Here is a 17,304-nt window from a genome sequence, read left to right as displayed (position 1 = left end):
AGTTGTACTTCCTAGAAAAGCTCAGCAGTGTTGGCTACCAGACCCTAATGTAGTTCTTTTTAATAGCATCTAAGGATACCCTTTTGAGTTCTGTTTGCAATGGGAAAAGAACATCTGCTGTCATGAAGAAATTTTTTTACTCCTCTTTCATCATCCCTGTTTAGTTAAGGAGTGTAAAGCAGTCAGTGCATCCCATAATGGAAGCCCAGCATGCTCAGCAGGCCAACAGCAGAGGGGGCTCAGCATTAAGCACTTGCCGCCTGCACTTGGAGGGATGAACAGCAATTTGGCCTGTGACTCTGTGTCTTTGGCTTGCAATAAGAAAAACAGCAAGACAAGTGAAATACTTCTGTTGAAATTATATTTCAGTTGTAAAAGAATCAACATTGAAAAACCTAACTTTAAAGTTTCAGAACTGATTTTAGAATTAGTTGTATTGGACATATGAGTTGCAAACTGAATGTCTCTGTCAAGGACAACTTTTCAGACAAGAGTTACTGAATGAGATTCTTAGACTTCTAGTGTAGAGCAGATTACATCACATGAAGTCATATTTCTTTTAACCTCATTATCTGTGACTTTCAACTTTTCATATCTAGATTTACTAGATGTGCAATTCTTCTTCAGTATAAAAGCAAGACACTTTATGCTTTTAAAATAGGCCCAAAGAAAAAGAAATTCAGACTTTAAGAGAACACTTGAAGGAAAGAAAAAGAGCTGGAAAACTGAATGCTGATAATGATAGGAAGTTTTGTTCGTACTGAGTGACAATACCAGGACACTGAATGCACACTCTTAATCTATATCTAAGTACCACATGACTGTGAGAAAGGTAGCCCTTAAGGGAATGAACTATTTCAGTATTTGAAAGCCTAAGTCAGGCTTCACCTGGATATCAATTGGAAGCCAGAAAAGACCATGCCTCTCATGTCATCTTGCAGAAGTGTCATCAAACATATAGAAAAACACATTCTCTACCTGCAGATAGCATAGAGTAGTTGCAGAACCTAGCAAAACAAATTAATTGCTGTATGAATTAATCTTGAAGGTGTTAGAGAGCTGTTCATAAAATTTCACTTTCTCTTGCATGCTAGGGGAGGACAGAAAGGCAGTAGAATAAAGTCCTAATATCCCGAGTACTGGGGGATTTGCTCTGGGTATATGAGGGTTACCTAAAATTCCCTAGGAAAGTTTGGAAGTGTAAAGAACAGAGCCACTGAACAGTGGCTCCATATATCCCTACCAGAATCCCCAGCAGTGATCAGGCTCCTTGGAGACACTGATAAAATTAAGGCAAACAGCATGAATACTTGGGTGTTGTCCAATGCCAGAAGGAAGTCACAGTCTCAAAGCCTGCTGCCCAAAAGGAGGTCAGTCAGTGGTGTTTGAGCTCTGTAGCACACTAGTTCTCTTTAGGAACTGGGAAAGAAAAATAAATCCTAAAAGTATGGTCCAGAATCCACTGAGGTTCTGCATATATAGACTTGAAAAGCCCCAGCCTCTGAGGGGAAGTGTGGAAGTCTGGCTGCCTTCCAAAGCCTCAGACAAACCAGTCCCAAGGCTCTCAGTAGCTGGTGCCAGGGTGTGTGATTCTGAAAGGTGGTTAGTAAATCTCTGGATATTCCTGGGCCCTGCAGCTGGTTTCTTAACTTCTGCCCCAGTTACACATCTTATTTTACTGCACTAATACATTGTGTAGGGGAGAGGGAAGGTAGTGATGAGACAAAGGAAAACGTGAGAAACACTACCTTTTGTAGATGTAGTTTGTGTATGTTCTGGGGCCAAAAATCACAGAATCAGAGCATCACAGAATATTCTGAATTGGAAGGGACCCACAAGCATCACCAAGTCCAACTCTTGTTACAGAGTGAAATTGTACAAATGCAAATTATTCATTGTTTCAAAAATGCTCATCTGTTCTTATACTAAGGTAATGAAAGATTTCACTGAGTACTAAAACTTAGAGATTTGTATCACTTGTATCAAAACAAGACATGTTTTGACACATCAAACTTCAGCTAACATATTTGTTTGCATTTCCCTTCCTATCCATTATTGTTTCCAGCGGCAGAAAGTTTGCAGCAGTTATTTTAATAACTTTCCTTATCCTACAGGGAGACCGTGGCCCACAGGGGCCTCCTGGCTTACCTGGTGAAGATGGATCAAGAGTAAGTTGCTGTTCACATAGGAAAATCTAGAGTGAATCCTCATATAATGGGAATAAGGTCATGATGTTGTTGGTTTTTTTCCTAAGACTTGTTTCCTTTTGCACAAAAACAGGGAGAAGATGGTGAAGTTGGACCAAGAGGTCTCCCAGGTGAAGCTGTAAGCAATTCTTTCTTATTCTTCTGCTTCTGTTACAAAAAAAAGTCACATTCAGATACTTTTCCAGTCTATTGAACTATTCTGAATTGCAGGTATAAAAATTATTTCACATCTTTGCATATAGAGAATACTGTTTCTGGCTGAAAAGAAAACAAATGGAATGTTTGGCTTAGGGTTGAAACGCTGCTTACAGGATTAGAATTAAGTCAAGGATATATCCAGCTAAGTATATACAACTTCCAGAATCACAAATGCTATTTCTTATCCAATTGTGGAAAATCAGTAACTGCCGTCCTTGATACATCAGAATACAGCCAAGCCCCTGTTGCTTTTAAAGTATTGCCTAAATTTCTACTTATTAGAAAGGAAGGCCTGGATTCTCCTCTTATTTCACACTACTGTGCTTCATTGTGTATTTTACACTTGTTTCACATACAGAATTTCCCCCCCTGTCAGTTGGAATTCTGCAGGTGCTGTCACTGCAGAAGAGAGTTCTGCATTGCAGGCAAGAAATCAAGCCTCAGAAGGGGAATTTTTCCCTCAATGTCTGATCTACTGCTGCCTACTCACAAAGTACAAACACCTTGCTACAGTCAGTGTCAGTGATTTGTGACTATGTCATGCACAAGAGACTGGAGACTCCATTCTGCCTACTTTAGCAGCAGAACATGAATGATGGCACAATAATGAAAACTAATACTCATTGACACAGTATAGAATGAAAGAATTATGTTATAGACCAAAATCCTGTTCACCTTATTGATGAGAATAGCCATTGGTCTTTTGTGAAATTTTTTAGGGATAAGAACAAAAAATATAATTTTTGTTTCCAGAATGTCATGTATTTATTGTAATAAGATTACTAGCAATTTTTAATTACTTAGATAAAAACATCATTTTGTACTTAGAATAGTAGTATAGAGTATGGCACACCATCTTGTTTTCAAAAGAAAGGAATAAAAATATGTATGTTACTGTTCAGGTCAGACCTTCAGGCCAAGACACAGCTAAAATTTTAGTGGAAGATGCTGTGCCAATGTTCTGCACCAGGAAATATAAATATCAATCTCCCACCTTTCTCTGAATTGACCATACAGAGGTCAAATCAAAGTTTGCCCTTCCACTGACATCCTGTTCAGAAATACAGTGTCCTTGAGGAAAATCTGTTATCAGTAAATTTTTCCCATTCTTCTTTTCTTTCTTCCTAAAACACCCAGGCTGCCTCCCCTTCATCCTTCCTACTCCTTATTCCATTCCTCAGTCAGTCCTCCTCACAGGCATTTTTGTTCAGAAAAAATCATGCAGGTGTCAATAAGGGTTTCTTTTCTTGCAGGGTCCACGGGGATTACTGGGCCCCAGAGGAACACCTGGGCCCCCTGGACAACCTGTACGTATGAGCTGTCGAGTATTTCCACTTTCCAGAAGGAAAAAAGGAAGTCAACTGAAAATTGCTCTTGTTATATTGTTTGTTGTAGGGCATTGCAGGTATTGATGGACCTTCAGGCCCAAAGGGAAACATGGTGAGTAAGTAAACTGGGAATTAGAAAGATTCTAAGAATGCTTTCCACATTCTCTCATCCCTGCAACTATGCCATCCCTTCCATTTAATTAAACTTCTATGTCAACTATTTGGATTCATTATGATTTTATATGGAAAAGGCAAGGCTTCTGTTACTTAGTTTTCAGCCAAAAGCCCTGACCATGCTTTCTCTCAGACTCCTTTAGCACCATGGACTCCAGTGCTCAGGTCCTATGTGTGGGCTGTTATTCTCTGTTAAAGAAAAGGTCATGATATTCATTAGCATGAAAAAATTTCATACTGGAGAGAAAGTTGCTGGTAGACTTTAAAGAGGGAGGAACAAAGATGAGTTTGTACTCCTTTTAGTCCTGACAATGAAGATCTGTAGTTCAGAAATGCAAACCTAATGCTCTACTATTTTTTTGCATGGTAGGGTCCTCAAGGGGAACCAGGACCTCCTGGTCAGCAAGGAATTCCAGGCCCACAAGTAAGTGTAAAAGAACTCTCAAGAAATACGATGTTATGTGCAGCAAATGTTTAATAAATAAAAATTACTAAAAGGTTAGCTTTTCATGTGCAAAACCGATAAAGCTTCAAGGATTTTATAAATAATGCTGCAAATGTGCCGAGGGCAGTGGAAGCAGAGTTTTCAAGTAAGTCTTCAGAGGGATTTTTCATTCAGGAGAAAAATGACTCATTGAGTGTTCCTGGAATGCAGCAGGAATGGCCACACCTGGAGGAGGGCTCTGAATAGGATCTTGTTACAGACCTACTGCCAGAATAGTGGCTTGTGCAAAAGACTCGCACAAAACTCCTGACCTAACTTGTAAGGGGGAAAAAAAAGCCACTTATATTTGCCCGTGTGTTGAAACAGATTAATGAGAGACCTTTAGTAGGGTGAATGTATGTACATTGTTCTCCCTGGTTTCTCACACTGGTTTCTTTCTAACAGGGGCTTCCTGGTCCTCAAGGTCCTATTGGGCCTCCTGGTGAAAAAGTAAGTTACAGCATTATTTTGTTACTTCACAGTCAGTCCTGTGCCACAACCCTGTTTATCAGCTTTGCTATCTTTTATGGAATAATAATCTCAATTTAAATATTAGATCTTCCTGAAATCATCAATACATGAATAACCAATTAATACCCAATGGCTTTCCTCTCATATACCCTTTTTCACAAGCATAACTTCCTCCCTTTATTTTGGATTAATTTTGTGTTATTACTTTCAGAATCCCATCCACAATATTAAACAATTTGTACTTGTATGTTACTTAATTTCACAGCAAGCTGCAAAAAGTATTTTTCTTAATCTCTTTTTTATAATGAAGTTTTACCTATTCAAGTCTAATTCTGTTCTTTTTTCAAGGATTATATTATGACATAACTCTGCAGTTTAAATGGCATACTGTAGTGTCCTTTGGTGGCTTTTTCCTCATCTGTTTGCGCATGTTCTTGTGGCTTGAAAACTGTCTTCTATTCATTTAAAACATGTCACTACTGAATTTTATGCTAATTTTATTGTTCTCCCCTTTTTGCTGAATTCCTGCTCAATTCATTCTTTGATTTTTCTCTTCTTCACTGTTTATTCTTTTGGAGAAATTAATACTTTTACCTGTCAGTGTGCTTAAGTATTATTCTAGCAAAATGGAAAGTCCCATGATATCTGCATTTCCTAGGCTTTCACAAAGGCATTCCAGGCTTTTCAGCTATGAGCACTGGAGTTCTGTACCCTGCAGTCTTTGCCTCTTGAACTTGTTGATAACTTTCATTGGTAAATCCTTTTATTCCTGAAATTCTAAATAGTACTTAATTTTGTACACTGGAGAACTCTTCCCCACCTTGTGTTATGTAGGTATTTTGTTTATTGTGTTATGTTCGTAGGCTAATTCCTGAAGCCTGTTCTCAGGCAAGCGTCTCATTGAAAATTATGGATCATTTTTGTAGGCTAAAGATTGTAAGAACTGGCCCTACTTACATATGGTATGGAAGTGTCATTCTGGCTTTAGTTTTATTTCTGTCATACCCCTGATATCTATATCAAGGGACTTAGGTATGACTGCATTTTATGTCCTTAGCTTTTTAGGGTCACATGTTTGGGCCTGTTTGCTATTGTGTTTAAGATGTGTGTTTGTTACTGCATTTAGGGACCGCAAGGCAAGCCTGGCCTTCCTGGCCTTCCTGGTACTGATGGGCCTCCGGTAAGTAGAGAAATATTTAATCCTTTGAATGATAAACTACTTTTACTAAGTGACTTCTGGATACCTGTGTTACAGAAACAAAATGGAGGGGAAAAGCAATGGTAGTCCTAGTTGGCAACAGCATTATAAAATCCAGCTAAAAACCCTATATCATTTGAGCTGTTAAAACAAAAATAATTCCATTTTTGAAGCAGCTGCTAAAAACATCTGTGGGCTTTTAAAATGTGGGCCCAGATGTTGAAATGCCTCTGCAACATCTTCAGGGATGTGTAAATAATCTACTAACACACGAAGGGCCAAATCCTGTTCCACTGTATCCTACCATGTCAGTCTGGCAGAGCAGATCAGATGTAAAAATGTTCACCACTTGTTCTCTGAGGAAATATGGAACAGGCTGCGTCTTTCTCAGCTTCCTGGCTTAAGGTGCATATTAGGTGTTTAAGGTGCTTCTTGCATTGTCTCGACTGGGACATAGCTAAGCCAAACTTTGTGATTGCCAAAAAATTCATCTTCACTGTGAGGCTGCAATTGCTCACATGAACAGAGTGTAGCCACTTGAGCAGCATAGCTTAGGCATTCAGCTTAAATGGAATCATTGGCCATAATGGCATGCCCATACACTTGTTTTCTTGCAGCAAAAGCATACTTTTTTTATACCACTAAGAGCCTTTAGACAATGTTATTTCTGAGACCTTGACTATCGTCCCCATGCAATTGTCCCTTGCAATTTTTCTTTTAGGTGAAATCTGCATTTCTTAAACCTGACTTTTTGCAAGGTTTAACAAGGTCATTGCAAATATATTGCAAATACAGAACTTCTCCCAGGGCTCTCACAGTCTAGTCTTTTACCTGCCAAAGTACCAGTTTAGTGGAGAATGTTAAGTGTGCAGTGATTGTCCAGCTGAGTGTCTGTATCTTGAATAATTGTCTAAACATTTGAATGTTTCCACTTATCCTTTCCTGTATACTGGAACCAATGTTAATTTCCAAACATGAGCATTATTTGTCATCTGCATCTTGTTAAACCTTCAAAGCAGGGGGGAAATGCTGTAAGAGATAATCGGGCGTCAGCACAGGTCTGACAGACTCCTGCTGTGGTTGGTTGATCCCAATCAGCAGGAAAATACCCCCCCACTCACTGGCCCACTCCTCCCACAGCAGGGGAGGGCACAGAATCCCAAGGGCAAAAGCAAGAAAACTCCTGGGCTGAGGTAACAGCAGCTTAATAAGTGGAACAAAGCTATGCACTCAAGCAAAGTAAATTAAGGGATTGATTCACTACTGCCAATCTGCAGGCAGATGGCCAGCCACTTGCTGGAAGTTGGTTATGAATGTCCTCCTTCCTCCTCCTTTCCCTGAGCTTTTATTACTGAGTATGACATCATATGGTATGGAATATTTCCCTGGTCAATTTGGAACAGTGTCCCAGCTGTGTCCCCTCACAGCTCCATGCCCTCCCACAGAGGAGTCACAATTATCTGTTAATCTTCAGTTTCATTAAATTGCCTTTAAATGTTGCCATTTAAGTGCAAGTTTTGTAAGAAAGGAAAACAGTGGATTGGCTAATGTTTTGAGTGCTGTAGTATTAATGTCAGTGATAAAAAGCAAAGACTAAAATGTAAATTTATTTTGTTTAAAAAGCAAGTCACCGTTTAGAACAAAGATATAGAATGTTGAAACTAAATTAGCCTTCTATTGAATCTTTTGATAAACTCTATAGTTTGAAACATATTTTTAGGAATGTTTTCATGCTACAAAATAAATCACCTATTTTTCAAAATCAAAGGTGAGAGTCTCTTATATTAAAAGCCTCTTCCTGCTGAAATATTAATTAAACAGAAGGACTGCTGAAATTCTGAAAATTCCTGAAAATATGGACGTGAATGTAACTATTGTCCAGTGTTTCCTTTTTTATGCAAATTATATTGGTATTGAAAGTAAAACCTTGCCTCAAAATTTTGTGTGTCTATTCTAATACAAAAGAAATGTGATTAAAGGCCTAAAATTCAAAAGTTTAATTGTGTTTTTATAATAAAATGTCACTCCTTAAAAAATACTGCTTTTCAAATCAGATACATTTCTCTTAAAACAGGGCCACCCTGGCAAAGAGGGTCAGTCTGGAGATAAAGGTGCATTGGTGAGTTTTAAAACTTCTCCATTTATTTACATAGATTTCAAGAAAACTTTGGTGGTTTTTCATCTTTATGGCACATTTGTCACATTTGTTCCTTACAAGAACTATTTAAGATGACAATAGACAACCCATGACACATTCAAAGCATCTTTTCACAGATAAACATACATTAAAAATATTAGAGATTGTAAATAATATAAAGATTATTCTTTTAAAGTAAACCTCATTTTGGAGTTCATTGAGTGGCAATGAAAAATTGCACACGTTTCATACAAACAACTTGCAGATATTTTGAGTTTTCAATTCTGTTGTATGGAGTACTCACAAACATTCTTCAGAACTTGCTTTTTTTGAAGGTATAAAACTACATGCAGAGACCATGCATTTTTTAGGTCATCTTCAACTCAGTGTCAGTGTAAAGTATTTTTTTCAATCTTACAAAGTCCTGAAAGGGTCTTGGAGCTCCATAAAGTACTCTGCTTACTCATTATTGACCCTTATTTATCCAGAATAGCACCCTTTATAGCACGTGAATTCAGTTTCAGTTTTCAGGGGCAATACTGAAAGGTTGTGTCCTGGATGATAGGATGAGTGAATTAAAAGGACATTTCAGAAAGTACAGCACCACTAACATCAGCATATTATATTAGTCCAAATTGTTGTTATCTGTAAAAGGCGTGTAAATTTTATCCTGATATCTTAAGAAGATAAAACTTACAGCATTTATGTTTGGCAAGTCCAGGCCTGTTGCCATCTGCCAGTTCTTATGTCTCTTGAATTTACTGATCCATTTCAGCCAAATTTGATAGAAGGTTCAGTTTCTCAGAGATTGTAACAGTCTAAAGGTTTTGTGAAAAGACACGTTGGAGAGAGGAAAAAGACCCTATCAACGTCCCCATTAGTTACAGATTTTGTAATCTGTCCATCTCAGACATGGGAGAATCAGCAGAGCAGCTCAGAGGTATCATGTTTCCAGGCTTCCTGGTTTCCACCCTTCACAGAACTCAGTTTTTCTAGGCCCTGCCATCAGATTGTCTAGATCCAAGCTGAACATCATTAAAATACTCAGCAAATTGTGACTAAAAGAATCCAGGCACCAGTCAGTATTGGTAGTACCATGAGCCTTTTAGCTTCCAGGCTTGGAATGTCATTTTTGGTTTTTTTTAAGACCATTATTTTTTGTTATTCCCATTATTTTGGTCTCTGTTTGTGACTTGTGACATCATCATAATTAGCCTATAAATTTTCTCCAGTAGAACACCACTGGTTTCTAAATGGCCTATTTTTTTGTTTCTGATTGTTTGTTCCTTTTTACAATTTCCATTGTTTCAGATAATTTATATTATGGATAGATGCTTCCCAAATATACAAGTTAAATCCAAGTTCACAATTAGTTCACAATTCTATTAATAGTTTATAGTGACATTGAATGGTGCTTTTTAATGTCTTAACTTTTCTTAGTGGCAGGGAGCCCAGTGTTATTTTGCTGTCTCATACATTATACTGAAAGAAAAAGGATTAGATTCTGAAGAGAACTGCTTGCTAACCAAAAACTGTACAAACAAATGTTCTTTGCTTCAATGTATTTTAGGGGCCTCCAGGTCCTCAGGGTCCAATTGGATATCCAGGTCCTCGTGGTGTAAAGGTAAGATTTAGTTATTATATTCCTCCTCTCACACCTTTTGAATATATGCATGTGGGTAATTATTTATATTCTTCCTTTAGGGTGCTGATGGTGTACGTGGACTCAAGGGATCCAAAGGTGAAAAGGTAAATCTGACTGCAGTTAATTCTTTTCCCTTTTTACACTGCAGCCTCTTCTGTCTCCTTCACTGCAGTGTGCTTTATCTCACAGCAGTGAGTTTATTTTTGCCTTTCCCTAAAGGCATACCAAGCCCAGTGCCTAAATCAGTGACCTTCATGGTTATTTACACTGGTACAAAGTGAATATAAAACCTTCATTTATTAGAATGGTTTTCAGTCCTCTTTTCACCAGTGTGGGTAACTTCTCTCTAAAGTGGCCTTGAGTAGAGAATTAGACATCCCCTCCCTTATTAATAGATACTGTAGTGGATATTGAGAGGCTTGTGCATCAGAGAGATTTGTGGTGGCAATACTGTTTTTATCTGTTTTGATAGAACCATAAAATAGATCTGTATTTTTTATGTACATCGGTCAGTGGCTTTCTAGGTTCAAGGTATTTTGTCCCAGATCTTTGGCTTTGCTGAAGTGGTGGACAGCCCCAGTCAGATCTATGTATATGAATGTGAAGAAAGCTCTTATTTCCCCTGATGCCATTAATTCTGTGTGTAGAGCTCTCCCTAGAGCAAACACCAACCGCTGTGGCCTGGGCTGACTCCTGATGGTCTGCGGTGGCTGAAACTGCAGCCAGTGCTGGTTTAAAGTCACACTTCCTTCAGCACTCAAAATAAGAGACACACAACAGACTCCATCAGTCATACCTCCTCCTGAACACACAAATCCACTCCTGTGGCTCTGCTGGCTAATATATATATCTATATATAGATAGATACATGGTCTACAGATATTTATAGATATTTCTAAAGCAGAAGACTCCGTCTTGCCAAAAAGCCTGGATTCAGAAATCAGCCCAGATGCCAAGAGCTGCTGTACATTTTCAAGCCTTCCTAAACCACAGTTGTCTAGGCTGCATGTTCATTTTAGAGTTGCTCATTAAATCTAAGCTGAAAAAGAGTGTGTTTAACATCCATGGAGACTGGACAGTTCAAAACCCCAGATTTGTCTTGTGCTTTATTGGATGATTAATATCCTGCTTGGACAAAATAAAAGACTTATATATATAACTACATTTCATAGATGTGTGTATATATCTCTCTGTATATCAATGAATACTGTTTAGCACAATGTCTGCAATGCTTCTGTGTTCCTAAAACTGATCTCACAGTTGCAGTAAGGCAGTGAATTCTACCATATACCTCCAATGGTCACACAGAGCTATTTCTTCTTTGTTCTCTTAGTGTTTTAGACATGTGTTCACAGGCCTTTTTGTACTGAAATTGTTCAGCTGCATTGAATGGGGGAGAGCAGTGCAAGAGAACAAAATAAATAACCTTAGCATTCAAGGAAGCTCCCATAGATCCGGAATGGTCCAGGGATATCAGAGGAGGCCTATCTCTGTACTGACCAGTAAATGTGACTAGAACTCTTTGTGAAGAGTTTTATTTTATTTTTTTGTTACCAGCAAAAACTTCTGTTATTCAGCTCTCTCCTCCTACACAGAAAAAAATCAGCTCTTGTAGATCTCAATAGCAGGAACCTCACTGTGAAAGCTGAAGAAGAGTTTCAGCTCATTCAGCGGCCATTTGGTCAGTAGCTGGCACATGGTCAGTCTCATGTAATTATTACTGGCCATATTACTGGCCAGAACCAAGCAACTTTTACAGCTGAAGCTTTTTTGATGTATTCTTCACACTGCCTTTTTCATTTCTTTCTAAATATTAAGAAAAGCCACCTTTAAATTTAAATGTATGCAATATAAGATGACCACATAAAACTTTGTTTCATCATATAGAAGCATGGCAAAACAGCTTTTAGACTGGTTTTTAGTATATTTTTTTTCATTGAATTATAGTGTCGCTTCTTTTGGGGTTTTTTTTTGCATTAACACATTTTATTGAAAAACTGTATTTGCTTGTTAGATTTGTTTTGGGTTTATTTTTTTGTTTGGTTGTTTTGTTGGGGTTTTTTGTGGGTTTTTGTGGTTTTTTTTGGAGGGGTTTGGTTTGGTTTGGTTTGGTTTGGGTTTTTTTTTTTTTTTTACTTTTGATGCCTCCTTGCCTATTTTGAGTTGTTTACCACCACCAGGTCTACTTCTGTCACCCTTTCCAGGGTTATTGTTGCATACTCTGTGACTACTTTCAAATTCAAAAGGGCTTTAGCCCTGAAATCCATCTCACTTGCATTTCAGGGAGAAGGATCACGGAGAAGATAAAATTTGTGTGGGCCTAGGAATGCAAAAAGCATAATCCTCTTGTTCTTTTTGAACATGAGGATTAATTACAAAACTTTATTGCTTCTTTTTGGTTGTTTTTTTTTTTCTTCAGTAATGTCACGTGAGCACATTGTCACTCTCTCCTAGTTTTATTGACAGTCCAAATATTACTCAGATTCGAAATCAGCAGCATTACTTTAGCATATAAAAAACTAATAGCATCATAGCAAAATATTTTACTGTGTTATTATTCATCACAAAGAACTTTTCTGCCATGTTACGACTAAGCATCAGGTGAAAATGGAATCTTTGTTGCCTGGACTTTGCAACTGTAGTTCTATGATGAGTCACACAGAATCACTAGGTTGGAAGAGACCTTCAAGATCATTGAGTCCAACCCATGCCTTAACACCTCAACTAAACCAGGGCATTGAGTGCCACATCCAATCTTTTTTTAAACACATCCCGGGATGGTGACTCCACCACTTCCCCAGGAAGATAATTCCAGTACTTTATCACCCTTTTGTAAAAAACTTTTTCCCACCTATATTTCCTTTGGCGCAGCTTGAGACTGTGTCCTCTGGTTCTGTCAGTGCTACCTGGAGAAAGAGACCAGCCCCATCTGACCAACACCCACCTTTCAGAGAGCTGTAGAGAACGATCAGGCCACCCCTGAGTCTCCTTTTCTCCAGGCTAAACACCCCCAGCTCCCTCAGCAGGGCACACTGCTGGCTCACGTGCAGTCAGCAGTTGAACAGTACCCCAGGTCCCTTTCTGCCTGGGCACTCTCCAGCCACACCATCCCCAGCCTAGAGCATTGCAGGGGGTAATTAGGCCGCAATGCAGGGCTTGGAACTTGGACTTATTAAACTTCAGAAAGAGAGAACCAAAAGCTGATCAACTTATGGTGGAGCAACACACAAACAACTCTGCTGAACACATCTGGAAATTTCTGCTTGTATCTGAACACATACATGTGTAAATGCAATTTGTCTGAGTATTGTTCTTGTACTTCAGCATGGAGACCAATTTACAGGTATTTCTGCCTTTTTTAGGGTGAAGATGGTTTTCCAGGATTTAAAGGTGACATGGGTCTTAAAGGTGACCGGGTAAGCATTTATTCATAGCCCATATATTCTTAAAAGTTTAAATTTTATTGTTTTGAAAGGATCACTGAAGTGAACAAATATACTTAAACCAAATATAAAATAAAGGCTAGTATTTTAAAATATTTCTGTTCTTTGCGCATGCACAAATTCAATCCACAGATATGGTTCTTGTGAATAGAAAATGGCACAATCATAAAAAGGAAGAGAATGTCAGTCTTGAATATCCTTTTCACTGAGCTTCTTCCTATGGAATTTTCTTTCCCAGATTCCAAAATCTCGCATATTTTCCTGAGGAAATGTTATCTATCTAGGATAAAGATATTTCCATTCCAGCCCAGCATTTTGCACATCTCTGCCAAAATGCTGTTTATTTAGCCCAATGGGCAATTACTTCCTTTCTTAGGAAGTGTTGTGGAGGTTGTAAAAAAGCTTTACATAAGAGGCCCCTGGCCTGTATCTGTAGTGTGTATACATAAATAACTGTGAAGATGGTAGCCACATAAGTACTTAGATAAAGACAATTTTCTTCCTATGGACTGCCAAGGTGCCTTCTCAAAAATTTAGGAAAGGAAAAATATGAATACAGCTTCCAAATGCAGCTCTCTTTAAGCAAGACAACTAGGCTCTAACACTCTGAATGTGACATTCACTGCCTATTTTTTATATATTTGCATTTATATAATGAACATAAGTAGTGATATTTCCCTAGTAGGAAACTGGACAGGGCATGCAGCAACCTGATCTATTTGGATATGTCCCTGAGCACTGCAGGAAGCCTGGATGACATTTAAAGGTTCCTTCCAACCCAAACTATTGTATGATTCTATTCCCTGTTTAGATTTACTGAAAATTTATTTTAAAGTAATTGTAGGTATTCTTTCCAATATATTCATGAATATTGTTCCATATTTATAAGATGATGTATTTTAGGGAGAAATTGGTCAGCCAGGCCCACGAGGAGAAGATGGCCCAGAAGGTCCAAAAGGTCGAGCGGGTCCATCTGGGGACCCAGGTGCTGCTGGTCCTGCTGGGGAAAAGGTCAGTAGCCAGAAATCAACATAAACATGCCATTGCCTCATAACATAGCTGGAATCCATAACCTCCATCACTGAAAAACAAGCCTTCAGATCTGCAAAATCTTTTTGTGACACTACTGCAGCAGACCTCTGGAGTTCCCATTTGATCAAGGATTGAGAATCCTTATCTTGTAAGTATGCAAAGAGGCACTGTAGTACTCCACCTGTACATAAGGCAACTCCATTCTTACCCCAAATTACATACAGTGCATGCCAGCTGTGGAAAACACAATGCAAATAAAATAGCTGGGCACAAAGGAGGATAAAGGTGCTGCTGAAGAGTGAGTTCATATCGAGTCATAGTACAACAAATGGTGACTTGGAAATTTTTTTAAATGGAAAACATTGCCTGAATACAAATCCAAAATAGGATTAGCAAAAGGGAAAGGGGAGGACTGATGAAAGGATGGTGAAAAAAGAGAAATCAAGCGCAAGGTACAAATCTCCGTAGAATCCTGGCTTCAGCAATAATCATTTGAGTTTGGAGTAAAGGATGGAAAGGAGGCTGAGAAATGTGTCTATGTATACTGTCAGAAAGGAAAGGTGATTTCAGCAATGGTAATATAAATAACTGGAGAAGTATGATAATATAAGATAATATAAAATAACATGAAATTATGGTTCAAAAATGTGTATACTACATATATATAGGTGTAAACATATATCACTTAAGTGAGAAGATGCTGATGAAATTGTTTCCCTTTAGATTTTTTTTGTGAACTATGGCTTCAATTCTAGTTTTCTCTTGAAAAAAAATAGGATAGAGGGTGCATAAACCAAATGAAAACAAAACAAACCTATTTTAAAATAGTTGGTAGATTTTAAATTTAAATCTGAGTTATTTTTAGTTCTTCTTTTTCAAATTGCTTGCTATGAATACAGGTTTTCAACCATTTCTTCTTCACTGTGACATATTTGGGACTCTCACAGTATACAAGTCAGCCCTAAATATCAGAAGATATTTGAAAAAAATGTTGGTGTTGATAACACTATTAGCTGGCATTGAATTTTAGACCCACAGTTTTCCCTTTTCTAGAAATATTTACGTCTTTTCTTGCCCACTGAATATCTTCTGTGGATATTCTATGGATATTTGGCCAGAATGGAATGGGTCAGAGAGGAATTCTTTGGTGCTGGTCCTGTGATATTTATTTTAGTGTAAAAACTGGAAGAGTTGTGAAATTTTAGGTCTGCTCACAATATTTGGAAAGTCTGTAAGAGCAGATATAAATGTCTTGTTCCCTTGTCATCATATGATGTATTGAATGCAAAGGTACTTTTATTATAAGGAAAGTAAGAAATTACTACAGTAGTTCTTATTCTCTGTGTTCTGATTCCATTATGAGAAAACTCTATTTCCCAAGTAGGTATAAAGCTGGATTTTCTTGGTTAATGAAATCTCAAGTAGGGTGCCAAAAAAATTAGGAACATATCAGAAATGAGCTCATAATAAATAAAAAAATTTGTATTCACAGTCACAACCTAGGCAACTGGGCTTGCTGACTCAAAAAATCAGGGACAAAACTTTCACTGAATCTGGCAAGAGTTTGATGTGCTGTCATGTTGCAAAACATTTAAATCATTGCATGCGGCTTGTTTCAGGGTGGCAAATAACAGACAGCATAATAAGTAGTTTCTTAAATGTAAAAATTGTTCTCAATAATGTCTCACCAGACACATGTGCTTACATGAATGTGATAATACTCAACATGTTTATTTGTGTGTTGTATTTTTTACCAATAGACATTTTTGGGAAAATTTCCTTCCCCATGCAAGTCTCTCTATTTATCTATGGTTACTGCAGAGTTACAGTTGTCTTTTCCATTGAGATCTTCTCCAGAATTTGATATTCTAGAACATAGAGAAATTCTTCCCCAGAGTTCCCATCTTTCAAAGTCTGAAACTGCTTTCCCCTGCCTTTGAAAGTGGCAAACCATCACTCATCCTCTAGAGGTCTAAAGAGACCAACTCAATGGAGTAGGGCACTGTAATTCATTTCTGGGAATGGTTGATGTCAGTGCTGATCAGTCTTTTCTGAACACAACAAGTTGGTAATGGTTGTTGACAAATCCATTGTCAGCAAATAATCAGTGGAGTATAATTTAACATAGTCTCAGTTTAGAACTATTCAAGAAAAGAATTGATTCTTCGAATGCCTATTCATGAAAGTCAGCCATCACATAGTATAAATTAAAAATAATTTCTTCTCACTTAAACCTATTAACACCCTGATTTTTTAGAGAATAATTATTGTTTAATGATCTCAACCACATAGAGAACTGCACAGCACTTCATGGAAGAAAGACCTTTGAGGTATTGGTTTCTTTGGTTTCATTAATTGGAGTAGGATTTTTGTTTAAGTTTGGGGCACTAAGCCCACTGGCGATTAATTATAAAAATTAGAAATTGATTTCATTTAATATTATATTCCATGGAGTATCATCACTCTATGTTGTGGAAAAATTATTTTGTATAGAAACTTGCTGAACCATAAAGGAGGGTAGAGTAAAATTTAACACTGCCTTCTCATTGCAGGGAAAGCTTGGCGTACCTGGACTACCAGGATATCCAGGAAGACAAGGCCCAAAGGTGAGCTGGAAATGAGCTGTATATTGAGTGTTTTGACACTGGTCACAATGGCACTTACTTAATTTTCTGTGTTTGGGGAAGCAGGGTGTGGATATCAAAGAAAGGGCCATTTTTCTCATTTTCTTTTTTGACAATCATATTCTGAAGTAACATCTTCTACAGTGCGACCCCTAGGTCAGGCTCTTTATGGAGCACTATCTCTTAACTCTTCTTAATATAGTATCATTTAGCATCTTCTACTGAGCTGCATTGTGCCAGCATCAGACTAGCATGCACTAAACAATTGGAAAAGAAGGAATTGCTGACATTCTTGAAAGAGAATAGGCACTATATTGACTAAATGGATGCTGATAGTGATGGAGATTTTCAGTGTGGTGCAGG

The 17,304-nt window shown here is 37.9% G+C and overlaps 1 protein-coding gene across 1 annotated transcript in view; it reads left to right on the top strand.

The window, feature by feature from the left end:
• Nucleotides 1-17,304, top strand: part of COL11A1 (collagen type XI alpha 1 chain) — a 125,112-nt gene that overhangs the window by 56,588 nt on the left and 51,220 nt on the right. Inside the window, exons 19-31 of the mRNA XM_066556125.1 lie at nucleotides 2,115-2,168; nucleotides 2,281-2,325; nucleotides 3,659-3,712; nucleotides 3,801-3,845; nucleotides 4,278-4,331; nucleotides 4,797-4,841; nucleotides 5,989-6,042; nucleotides 8,135-8,179; nucleotides 9,768-9,821; nucleotides 9,902-9,946; nucleotides 13,205-13,258; nucleotides 14,189-14,296; nucleotides 16,870-16,923. Of these exons, the coding sequence (XP_066412222.1) occupies nucleotides 2,115-2,168; nucleotides 2,281-2,325; nucleotides 3,659-3,712; nucleotides 3,801-3,845; nucleotides 4,278-4,331; nucleotides 4,797-4,841; nucleotides 5,989-6,042; nucleotides 8,135-8,179; nucleotides 9,768-9,821; nucleotides 9,902-9,946; nucleotides 13,205-13,258; nucleotides 14,189-14,296; nucleotides 16,870-16,923 (711 nt within the window). The remainder of the gene's footprint in view (nucleotides 1-2,114; nucleotides 2,169-2,280; nucleotides 2,326-3,658; nucleotides 3,713-3,800; nucleotides 3,846-4,277; nucleotides 4,332-4,796; nucleotides 4,842-5,988; nucleotides 6,043-8,134; nucleotides 8,180-9,767; nucleotides 9,822-9,901; nucleotides 9,947-13,204; nucleotides 13,259-14,188; nucleotides 14,297-16,869; nucleotides 16,924-17,304) is intronic.

The sequence above is a fragment of the Molothrus aeneus genome, chromosome 9, assembly GCF_037042795.1.
Source record: "Molothrus aeneus isolate 106 chromosome 9, BPBGC_Maene_1.0, whole genome shotgun sequence".
NCBI lineage: Eukaryota > Metazoa > Chordata > Aves > Passeriformes > Icteridae > Molothrus > Molothrus aeneus.
This window is presented reverse-complemented; position numbering and strand designations above follow the sequence as displayed.